The sequence below is a fragment of the Trachemys scripta genome, chromosome 10 (assembly GCF_013100865.1).
Source record: "Trachemys scripta elegans isolate TJP31775 chromosome 10, CAS_Tse_1.0, whole genome shotgun sequence".
Lineage (NCBI taxonomy): Eukaryota > Metazoa > Chordata > Testudines > Emydidae > Trachemys > Trachemys scripta.
The window spans coordinates 58,393,196-58,405,773 of NC_048307.1; the positions used below are offsets into that span (position 1 = coordinate 58,393,196).

Here is a 12,578-nt window from a genome sequence, read left to right on the forward strand (position 1 = left end):
ATTCAAAGCCAAATTCAGTCACCCTCACTCATAGAACACCTCCTCCATAAGTGTTCCTTATTTAAGTCAAGGGAACACTGGTGGAGAATAGTACTATTCACTGTAAGTAAAAGGGGGAGAATCTGGTCCTCAGTCCTGAATTCTCTAAATAAGCTCCTCTTAAACTCACTAACTCCCTTTCTGGCCTCTCAGCTCTAGAATTTATTGATAAAAATAAACCCTCCCTCCCCCACCCCCACCAGAAAAGCACTCACCTGCAGTTAGGTTTATTATCACCACAATAAAAAAGTTATAATGTCTGCAGTGAGTCACATTGGTAAAAAGTGGGCAAGTCTGTGATGTTCCAGTATTTGTAAATTGCTCACATGCAAATACCCCACCACCTCTGGAAGCAGAATTTAATAATTGGTTTGTACACCTTGTTTTATCAGAGCATTTGTTTGGTCCGTTCATTACTTTGGGCTGTTGATTACTGCATTTGATTACTTGGAATTTTTGCAGAGTTTCTTCAGTTTCATACCAAACTGTTTCCTTCTTCCCATTAGCCACTGTTTCATTGCACGTAAGTGTGAAATTTCCATTTTCATAATGATGAAAGAAAGTCTCACCTGTTAAAAATATGGAAATGGTTAATGATGCAAAATGATTTAGAAATCATCCTACAAATAATACTGTAAAGAAAGTGCTGCAGGTTATAAGCACCAATCCTGCGAGCTTGTGTGCTTCTGGGATGCTCCTGGTTTCCTCCTGGGTCATGCTGAACATCCTCCCCTTGCCATCAGCAGAAGCTCGGGGCTCTGAGCACTTCCTATGACCCCCACAGTACTTTGTAGGATCTAGCACTAAGAACACAGATCTGGAATTTTATACTTGGACCATGCGGAATGAGCAGAATATTGCACAGTTCATAGTGAATGCTCATCAAATTATATAGCTTAAGTCTTGACATTGGCTTTGTTTTAAAGGGTGTTTTTGTGGCCATTTCTGACCAAGAGAATGACACCAAAGAGAGTTCAAAAGAAGAAAATAGGGTACAAATATGTATTGTGACAGACCCAGACCAGTGGGGTACAGGAGTCTGGTAGAGGGCAAATATACTGGTCACTGGATGAGTAGTTTTCTGTTCCCTGAGTGACCAGAGCAGGGGCTGCACTAGAGTAATCAGGAACCTGCTAGAACCAGTTAAGGCAGGCAGGCTAATTAGGACACCTGGAGCCAATTAAGAAGAAGCTGCTAGAATCAATTAAGGCAGGCTAATCAGGGCACCTGGGTTTTAAAAGGAGCTCACTTCAGTTTGTGGTGGGAATCTGAGGAGCTGGGAGCAAGAGGCACAAGAAGCTGAGAGTGAGAGGGTGTGCTGCTGGAGGACTGAGGAGTACAAGCGTTATCAGACACCAGGAGGAAGGTCCTGTGGTGAGAATAAGGGAGGTGTTTGGAGGAGGCCATGGGGAAGTAGCCCAGGGAGTTGTAGCTGTCATGCAGCAGTTACAGGAGGCACTATAGACAGCTGCAGTCCACAGGGCCCTGGGCTGGAACCCGGAGTAGAGGGTGGGCCCGGGTTCCCCCCAAACCTCCCAATTGACCTCGACTGTGGGTTCTCCCAGAGGGGAAGGTCTCTGGGCTGTTCCCCAACCCACATGGTGAATCTCTGAGGCAGGAAAATCCGCCAATAAGCACAGGACCCACCAAGATAGAGGAGGAACTTTGTCACAACTGGTGTCCGGGGTGGGATCTTGGTGTGCACAGCATGGCGGAAGAAGGAGGGTGATTTAAAAAAAAAAAAAGAGAGGGTTTATTTATTTATTTATTTTCAATCACAATGGATGACGTAGTGCGGGCACTGATACAAGCCACAGTGGCCCAGCAGGAGGCTACCCGTGTCCAGGCAGCCGCCCAACAGGAGGCAGTGCGGCTGCAGCAAGAGACTAATCGCCTGCTGATGGACCAGGCTGCCCAACACCGAGCTATGTTGCGGGAACTGGTAAACCAGGTAAAGACCCTTACAGAGCTGAACTGCGGCAATGATGGGATGCAGCTCATACGGTCCAGCCACTGGCTGCAGAAAATGACACGGGAGGATGATGTAGAGGCATACCTTCTGGCTTTTGAGAGGACAGCCCTACGGGAGGCCTGGCCTCGAGATCAGTGGTCTGGCATCCTTGCCCCATTCCTGTGTGGGGAGGCCCAGAAGGCCTACCATGATCTGCCTGAAGAGGCTGCAGCAGACTACCTCCAGCTGAAAGCAGAGATCCTGGCCAGACCTGGGGTAACGACCGCAGTGCGGGCCCAGTGGTATCACGGTTGGCGGTACCAGGAAGACAAAACCCCGCGGTCCCAATTGTATAACCTCATCCATCTTGCACGAAAGTGGTTGCAAACAGAGTCCCGGAGTCCAGAAGAGATACTAGAGGATCTGGTCATCGACTGATACATGAGGGGACTACTGCCAGACCTTCGTGCCTGGGTAAGCCAGAACGAACCTGCCACCTATGATGAGGTTGTTGCCCTGGTAGAGAGGCGAAGGACAGCGAGGGAGCTGACCCAACCAGTTAAGGAAGAGGCACCCCAGGTTAAACTAGCAGCACCAAGCCCTAAAGTTCGGGTGACTGGGCCACCAGGAGGGCCCAGGTGGAAAAAGAGAGAGGCTGAAGGCCCATCAGAGGCCACAAAGAGTCGGAGCACTGAGGGAGAAGAGGATCGTGATGTTAGATTGCCCAAATCAAGAGACTGGGGAACGCCTAGGGCTCCATACAGATGTTATGCCTGTGGGGAGTGGGGACACATAGCTGCACAATGTCCCAATGCTGAGGAGCCTATGCAGTGTAACCTGGGGAACTGGGCAGATCCATGCTCCCTAATCCCCCTTGTGGGGGTCTCACTAACCTCACATATGTATACCAGACCAGTGAAACTAAATGGGGTAGGGACCACGGCACTGGTTGATTCGGGGAGGTGCTACCACGCTTATCTCATGGAAGCTCGTGAAGCGTAGTCAGCTGCTACAGGCTAAATGTACTGGGATAACATGTGTCCATGGGACAGTTAATTACTACCCCACCATCCCAGTAAAAATCGAGATCCAAGGGAACACTACTGAGGTAGCAGCAGGTGTAGTCCCTAAACTCCCATACCCGGTGCTCATAGGGAGGGACTTCCCAGGGTTTAGAAACTTACTCCCAGTAGGGGGATTGGAGAAAGATGGGGATCTTAAAATTGGTGAGGCATCCACAGCAGACTGTCAACCCCAATCTTCTCTGAAATATCTCCAGATTTGTTCTCCACTCCCAGACAGGGTAGAAAGACAAAAAGGGAAAGAAGGGCAGCTAAGGCCTTAGGAACCCGAATACTGACCCAAAGCCAGAGGGTCACTCTTGTAGGTAGGCGGACCCGCGCAGCTGAAAAGGAGGCCACGCAGGAGGGAGAAGCACCTGAGTCTGACCCCCCACCCTAATGCTTCTGAACCAGTAGAGGCAACAGAGACTGGGCCCCTAGATCTTGGGCAGATTAGCCCCGGGAGAGGAAATTTTGGACGGGACCAGGCAGAAGACCCAAGGTATGACAACATTAGGAAGGAAGTGACTGAAATAGATGGGGTCCCCGTGGAAGGGAAAACCCAGGGACCAGGACCCTACTTCATAATGAAGAAGGATCTCTTATACCGGGTTGCACCAGTACAGGGGCAGAAGGTACAGCAGATCCTAGTACCTCAAAAACACCAGAACGCTGTATTAAGTCTTGATCATAGTCATCTTTTTGGGGGGCATTTGGGGGTAGAGAAGACCCTGGCACGAGTCCTACGACGGTTCTTCTGGCCCTCAGTACATGAAGAAGTGCGGAGGTACTGTGCCTCCTGCCCGGAGTGTCAGCTGCACAGTCCCCGTCCCCACTTGAGGGCACCTTTAGTATCCCTTCCCATCATAGAGGTCCCCTTCGAGCGAATAGCCATGGACCTAGTGGGACCCCTGGAGAAGACGGCTCGGGGCCACCAATATATACTTGTTGTTTTGGACTATGCTACTCGCTACCCAGAAGCTGTCCCCCTGCGGAACACTGCCTCTAAAACTATAGCCAAAGAGCTGGTGGGGACCTTTGCCCGAATGGGGCTACCGAAGAAGATATTAACCGACCAAGGAACCCCATTTATGTCGAAGCTAATGAAGGACCTCTGTACGCTGCTCCATATACATACCCTGAGAACTTCAGTCTACCATCCGCAGACTGATGGGTTGGTAGAAAGGTTTAACCAAACCCTCAAGGCTATGATAAGGAAGGTGATAAGTCGGGACGGGAAGGATTGAGACACCCTACTATCCTACCTTATGTTCGCTGTCCGGGAGGTACCTCAGGCCTCAACTGGATTTTCCCCCTTCGAGTTATTATTCAGGTGTCACCCCCATGGCATACTAGATATCGCCAAAGAGATCTGGGAAGAGGAACCCAATGAGGGGAGAAATATAATAGAGCATGTAATGCAGATGCGAGACCGGATAGCCCGGGTTACCCCTATTGTACAGGAACATTTGGAGAAGGCACAGGAGGCCCAGCGAACCCATTACAATCGCCAGGCAAAAGTGCGACAGTTCCAACCAGGGGATCGGGTTATGGTGTTGGTACCCACGGCAGAAAGCAAGCTTCTGGCCCAATGGCAGGAGACCTATGAGGTGGTTGAACCCGTGGGGGAGGTAACCTACAAGGTGCGGCAGCCAGGACGCAGAAAACAAGAACAGATTTATCACATTAACCTTCTGAAATGCTGGCTTGAACAAGAGGCATGCACAACGGTCCAAAAAGACCTAACCCAGGAAAACAAGCCTTCCAAACAGGTGAGAGTGTCTCCCGATTTAACCCCAGACCAGAAGAATGAGGTGTCTGAGATGATCTTCCAGAACTAAGATGTGTTCTTGACAAAACCGGGTCGAACAACCGAGACATATCACCACATCGTCACGAACCCTGGGGCCAGAGTAACAATGAGGCCCTATCGGGTGCCAGCGGCAAAAAGGGAGGAAATAAAAGCAGAAGTAAAAAAAATGCTGGAATTGGGGATCATCGAAGAATCCCACAGTCAGTGGTCCAGCCCAATCGTGCTGGTGCCCAAACCTGATGGCACCACAAGATTTAGCAACGACTTCCGGCGACTAAACGAAGTATCCCAGTTCGACACATACCCCATACCTCGCATAGATGAGCTAGTGGACCGACTGGGTAAGGCCCGGTACTTGACTACCCTAGACTTGACAAAGGGGTACTGGCAGATTCCCCTTGCAGAAGACGCAAAGGAAAAGACTGCGTTCTCTACACCAGAGGGTCTTTTTCAATATACTGTCCTCCCTTTTGGACTACATGGGGCCCCAGCTACCTTCCAGCGCCTCATAGACAAGTTATTACACCCACATAACAGTTATGCTGCTGCCTCCTTGGACGATGTGGTCATTCATACCCCAGACTGGGAAACCCACCTGGAGAAGATGGAGGCAGTCCTCGATACCTTCAGGCGAGCTGGCCTTACAGCAAACCTGCCAAGTGCACTGTAGGGTTTACAGAGGCCAAATATCTTGGCTACATTGTGGGAAAAAGTTTGGTAAAACCCCAAGTGAACAAGTTAGAGGCCATCCAAAATTGGCCCCGACCAAGTCGCAAGAAACAAGTCCGGGCGTTCCTAGGTGTGGTGGAGTATTACCGACGATTTATCCCCCACTTTGCCACAAGGGCAAGCCACCTGACAGACCTAGTGAAAGCCCGTGGACCTGATCTGGTGAGATGGTCTGACGCAGCAGAGGAAGCATTCACAGACCTACGGACTGCCCCCTGCAGTAACCCTGTACTGATAGCCCCTGATTTCACCAAGCAGACAGATGCATCGGAAGTAGGGTTGGGGGCTGTTCTATCACAGATGGTCGGGGAGGAGGAACACCCAATTCTATACCTCAGTCGGAAACTCCTTCCAAGGGAACAAAAATATGCAGTGGTGGAGAGAGAATGCCTTGCTGTAAAATGGGCCATGGAAAGATTGCGCTACTACCTGCTCGGGCGCAGATTTGTCCTCGTGACCGACCGTGCCCCTCTTCAATGGATGCAGTGGAACAAGGAGAAGAACACAAGGGTGACCAGATGGTTCTTATCCCTCCAACCTTTCCAGTTCCATGTGCAACACAGATCAGGGAGCCATCATGGCAACGCCGATGGCTTGTCACGTGTGCACTGTCTGGCGTCCCAAGCTGCCCAACCCCTTGGCGTTGAGCAGGGGAGAGGGATATGTGACAGACCCAGACCAGTGGTGTACAGGAGTCTGGTAGAGGGCAAATATTCTGGTCACTGGATGAGTAGTTTTCTGTTCCCTGAGTGACAAGAGCAGGGGCTGCACTAGGGTAATCAGGAACCTACTAGAACCAGTTAAGGCAGGCAGGCTAATTTAGGACACCTGAAGCCAATTAAGAATGCTAGAATCAATTAAGGCAGGCTAATCAGGGCACCTGGGTTTTAAAAGGAGCTCACTTCAGTTTGTGGGGGGAGTGTGAGGAGCTGGGAGCAAGAGGAGTAAGAAGCTGAGTGAGAGAGGGTGTGCTGCTGGAGGACTGAGGAGCACAAGTGTTATCAGACACCAGGAGGAAGGTCCTGTGGTGAGAATAAGGAAGGTGTTTAGAGGAGGCCATGGGGAAGTAGCCCAGGGAGTTGTAGCTGTCATGCAGCAGGTACAGGAGGCACTATAGACAGCTGCAGTCCACAGGGCCCTGGGCTGGAACCCGGAGTAGAGGGTGGGCCCGGGTTCCCTCCAAACCTCCCAATTGACCTGGACTGTGGGTTCTTCCAGAGGGGAAGGTCTCTGGGCTGTTCCCCAACCCACATGGTGAATCTCTGAGGCAGGATAATCCGCCAATAAGCGCAGGACCCACCAAGATAGAGGAGGAACTTTGTCACAGTATTCTTATACTAACAATTTCCATATTTATTAATTCCCTTGACCAATGGCCAATCACAAGCAGCCATGGCACAAAACTGCATTTTTCACTTAGAAAATCTGGCCCTTGCTAGTTAACTTTTAGCAAGCTACATAGAGATTAAGTCCCTGATCCTGAGAACCTTTTTGCATATGAACAGTTCCAAAATTCAGTGGGACTATTCACATGCATAAAGTTACTCACCTGCCATTACTGATTACAGAATTGGGGCCTACATGTGAATTACAAAGGCTTTGAGGCATGTGTCGAAGAGGCACTGTCGTCACGATTATGCCTCCAATCCTCTTTCCTAAATTTTTTTAGAGTTATTATAAAATATAGCCATTTTGGTGAAATGCAACAAAAAACTCTGCATGAGCTCCTCCGGCTGGTCTGCTGCAAAAAATTAAGCATACTTAGAGCTATGTTAATATAAGCATAGATGATGGTAAGTAAATCAACAAAGCATTTTAGCTTTTGTATTTTCACAGCTTTTTAAATACAGTACTGAATAAATTAGGGTTTAGAACCACAGCTGGTTGAAAGATAGGGAAATATATTCCCCTTTTTTTTCATTGAAATTTCTTGTTTTGATTAGAAGGTTGTGAAAATATTCATAACATTTTTTTTTCCAGTTTTTTATCCATTGAAATTCAAAAATTTTATGTAAAATTTTATCAGAATTTGAATTTTGTTAAATTTTGACCAGCAAAGTTGAGGACGTTTTGCCAGCCATGGACTCTAAAAGGTCAATACTTGTCCAAACTACAAAAGCCCCAACAGGCCCTGCATTCCTCTCTCCCCGCAGCATCCTTCTGCCATGAGCAGACGCTGTGACAGACTCTCCCTGCACTAGACCATGAGCCCTCCAATCTCCTCTATTGTGCTCTTTCTGAACAGAGTGAAAGGCAGATTGACTTTTCAGGGCCTATTCTCTGCCTCCCACAACAGGATGGTGCCCCAATGGGACTTTTCCCCCCTTATAAAGCAGTTCCCTTTCATAGGAGAGTCCTTGCCACAAAGACCTAAGAAAATTACTTAAAATAGCTTCTGTTGGATCTCTTGGGGGTAGATTTAGCCAATCGGGGTATGACTGATTTGATCCTGCCCTATGATATTTTATTGATGCTGTGTCTTGAACTGGTTATTGGGGTGTTTATTGTATGAATGTATTAATTTAGCTTAATAAGGGCGTGGTTAGGAAACATACTCAATAAGAAGAAAACAATGGCTCAAGACAGTCACATGTCTGCAATCACTTGAAAACTATTAAGGGACAAGACCATAACTGTTTGCTTTGATTCTGTCTCCACCTCAGGACAATCTACAAAACTGGTTCTGAACAGAAACTTTTCCAACATTACATGGTTTTACTATCAGCTGTGGACACATGATACACAATATATCCCATGTATACTTTCAAAAGCAAAATTAGAGGTTGACAGTTAATATATCTTTTCTCTCCTCCTCAGCTGTGGGTGTGACTTTGGCTAGCACAAAGCTGTGTTTGAAGCTCAGTTATGCACATACAGCTGGGGAAAAAATATTTTTGTACCAAAAAAAAAAGGAAGCACTGGTCAGTCACATTCAGAACTTGTGTATTTTTAAGACCCAGTCCTGCTTCCTTAGAAGTCTATGGGACTCTTTGATTTCACAAGTAGCAGGTTTGAGCCCATATTCAATTAAATAAATAAATAGGGCTGAATGCAATTTCTAACTCTTTGAAAATTTCCTTAGCAAAATGGTAATTGGTGACATGTAAAATATTAGCACTCTGTAGGCTCACTGAGGGCCAGACTCTGTGACCCTTATCGCTGGGAGTAGCAAGAAAGGTGCTACTCCTTCTGAGTAAGGGAGGCAAGATCTGACCCAAATATAGAGATATCGCTTCCCTAAAAAGTGACTCACTTTTGCTTAGTGCAATATAAAATGTCATTGCCACTTGACAAAACCGAAGAAAGAGTTCACGCTGATATCTTTGCTTTTGTTGCACAAGTGTTCCCACAGACCCTGGTGTAGCCATAGATTCACTGCATCTCACAGCTGTTGCTGGATCTATTGCTAAGGAAAAGAGATCTGGGAACCACCAGTAAAAACTCCCCATTCCCATTTAACTTTGCCACCTGCTATGTGCACTTTTGAAACATTCCCCTAAGCCTCCCCCTCCGTATATCAAACAAATGCACTTTCCAGACATCTCTAATGCCCTCCCCACTTCCCAGTCCATGTATTGGTTGAGAAAATAACCTTTTACAACATTTTTAAGTCAGTAAATATAGCTTGCAATCGGAAATACTTTGTTGAATTATTATTTATTAATATGGGAGACCACCAGACACTAATTTAACCATAAATTCTTTTATTCAGTCCAAAGACCAAACAGTATTTTAACATGCCTCTAAACATGCCTGTCAGCCTTAAAATAAGCAGTCACTACATTCAGTACAGTAACAAAGTATTCATAAGCATGTGATCACTTACAAATAGGCCAGACCTAGGGAAAACCATCTAGTCCTGCTGTGCACAAACATGATCAGGTAGTAGGGTGTGACAACCCTCAAATTCATAACTTTTTATGCCCTTCAAAAAATTAGCTAATGGATAATTAGAGACAGTTCACCCTAATTTTCAGTTTTAATCCAGATAAGGTTTATAACCTGCTTTCTCCCAAGATCTTTGCTCCTTATCTCTTCTCCTTCTCCCTACTGTCCAACAGATTTTCATTGCACTCGGGTTCACCCAGGCTTTACTTTTAAGATCATACAGGTATGTGGGGTGGAAAGGTCCAAGCTGGCTCCTATTAAGACAGATTCTCTTTGCCGTATTTAAAACCATATGCAGACAACCCTGTCAATCAGAGGCATTCTTTTTAGAAATTTCCTTATCTCATTAATTATATTTTGAACCAGCCATCCTCCCTACTCCATGTCTTTTGGCCTTATTATTTTCAAGGCTTTCCTTCTACTTGCTAGTCAGGGCCTTTCTTTATAACACAATCTATTCTTAACCAAACTTAAACCAACTCTAATTCTTTAATTTCATATTTATGCTACACTTCAGTACGTGTTTAGATTAAACATCCCAGAAAATGAACTTGACACAAAATACTCTTAAGAATTAAGAAAGTGAGATATGCATAGAAATGAGCAATTTTTCTTAATAGGAAACATACCAGTAATTCGTCCTAGAAAAGTCAGGATCACCAAAAAATACATTCTTCTGTGAGGAAGGGTTGCAAAGGTTTCCTCTTCTTGGTTTTGTCTCCAATTCTAAAAAATTTCTTGTGAAGAGAGAGGAAAGCAGAAGTTGAGTGATCACAAGAAAAAGTAACAGGAAACAGATAAATTCACAACTGCAAGATATGCTGTTTATTTTAGATGACAGAGGTAGTTTATACCTCGGGAAATAGAGTCCCAAGACTAGAGGCTCTTAGGCAGTAGGAGAAAGTCTTCCTTAGAAAAGACAACCTGAGGTGCCCACAGAATTTGCTATCCCTGCCCATATCAGTGGTGTGACTCCTGCAGTGTACCAGGATAGTGTAGGCCTCACTCAGTGGACAAATGTCAGGTGAAATGGAAGCTAGTTTAGCCTCCCACTTACCAAGGATTCCATTGGGCCTGAGCCATCATCTGAAAAGCAGCCCCCTAAGGTATCTGGGTCAAAGATGCAGTAGTCGCTGAGTCACTAGCTGGTTCTTCTTCCCTGCCCCAAGGAAGACATCCATGTAGAAAATACCATTTGGGGAACAGAGACCACATGAGGGCAGAAAGACTCCTTCATAAACCTCCACTACTTCCACAAGGGTAGTGGGTGTGAAAATCAGAAGAGAAGGTGAGTAGGGCCTGTGAACAAGCGGCGTATGCCACTCCAACTCATTTTGCACAAACTGCTGCATTGGTCCTTTCACATTTAAGGGGCAAGGTGATACTTTTCACAAACTGGTGGTAACATGACTTTATTCCCCTCCAATAAATGGAATTGACTCTTCTAATCAAAAATCTGTTTGTCTTCTCTTCAGAAATGCGAGCTCTTCGGGGGAGCTAGAAAAACCACTGTCGATCTGACCAAGTTGGGCTGAGGGTAGGAGGACATCACAGGTAGTTCCCTAATCCACTGTCAGTAAGTATGGCAGGTTGTCTGGGCAGTAGGGATGGCTGGGAAGTCTTGCCAAGGTCCCCTGGAGTTCTGTTGGAGGTTGTCTTAGACATGGGTATTTTTGGAGCTTGAAGCCTCAAGAAGCAGCCAAGAAGCAGCAGGCTGAAGCTGAAGAATGGAAGCTGCTGGAAAAGAAGACTGGAACATCCTGGAAAGCAGCTACCTGAAAAAGCAGCAACAGTAGAATTCCAAGGTTGCCTTGGCAACAAGGAGCTACCTTGCCAGCAGCAACAGAAGAGCAGTAACCACCACTGCATCCGTGGCAGAAGAGCAACAGCGCAGCTGTGGCAGCCACACTCTGGGGACGAATAGACAAATTGGAGAAAAATTTAAATAAGGAGTGTAAGTCTGATCTTTTTTTCTATCTGTTATTTAAGAGTGTATGGGTTTGTCTGTGAATAAAGCTGGATGCCTACTTCTTGAATGAGATCTCCACTATCCATCCTGCAACTGGCTGATCACCACTCCCAGGATGTTAAATGGCAGGTGTTAAATGTTAAAAGCTCAATTCAAGTGTTAAGTATTAATGTTGATGTTAAGTAAATGTTTTAATCTGTGAATACAGTAATGGTTTCTCATAGGTGAAGGCCTCCCATACTTCCAGAAGCCATCATAGCGCTATGAAAGCCTTCCCCTACTGCCACAAGCTATTACAGAGCTATAAACGTTTCCCTGGACCACCACAAGCCATCGTAGTGCTATGAAAGCCTCTCTCTACCACCAGAAGCCATTGTAGCACTATGAAAACCTCCCCATAAGGCCAGAAGCCTCAAAGTGCTACGAAAGCCTCCCTGTACTGCCATAAGCCACCACAGCAGCATGAAACACAAACTCAAACATATTGAAATGGGTGACTCCTAAGGGAGAACATTTATGGTCAAGGCCATCATTGGCATTTCTGTTTCTGTAAATTCGGCAGGAAGGAAGGGTGAACCAGTTTGGAAAAAGTTACCAAAAACTCCCACCTCCTAACCTTTGTCCATCCCTGAGCTTATCCTGGACCAAACTATTTCCAAAGTTAGAAAATATCTGGTTCCTACAGGCCGTGAGATGGTAACTATACGTCCACCTAATCTCTCCCCCCAATTCACCTGCTGTGAATGCTCTTCTAAGGCCTGTGAGCTTCCTTCAGGGGACATAATGGGCCTACTCATACCTCAAGCACCTACATTAGTATCTGGAGTCAACTACATCAGGATTTAGTAAGTTCTCGCTGAGGCCTGCTGCTCTCTCTTTTTATGGGTAAAAAGTAGTCTGGAATTTGCAGCTCACATAGTCCTGAGAAATGCCAGGTTCCTCTTTTCCAATCTCTCCCCATTCATGCAAGATTAGTGGCCTGAAAAAAATTCTTAATAATCCCATGGGCCTTTCAATTCACTAACTGTCACTCAAGCCAGGGCAGAAGGCCTCATGTGTGCCCTCTGCACCCCTTAATCCTCACATTCAGAACCAAATTCTGAAGTCCTAATTTAGGTTAACTCAGTC

At 46.3% G+C, this 12,578-nt stretch overlaps 1 protein-coding gene across 1 annotated transcript in view; it reads right to left on the reverse strand.

Moving 5' to 3' along the window:
* LOC117884460 overlaps positions 1 to 10,259 on the reverse strand; it is a 65,929-nt gene extending 55,670 nt beyond the window's left edge. The window contains exons 1-2 of the mRNA XM_034784877.1: positions 10,111 to 10,259; positions 255 to 608 (exon numbers count right to left, since the gene is read on the reverse strand). Of these exons, the coding sequence (XP_034640768.1) occupies positions 255 to 608; positions 10,111 to 10,153 (397 nt within the window). The 5' untranslated portion in view covers positions 10,154 to 10,259. The remainder of the gene's footprint in view (positions 1 to 254; positions 609 to 10,110) is intronic.
* Between the last annotated feature and the right edge of the window lie 2,319 nt (positions 10,260 to 12,578).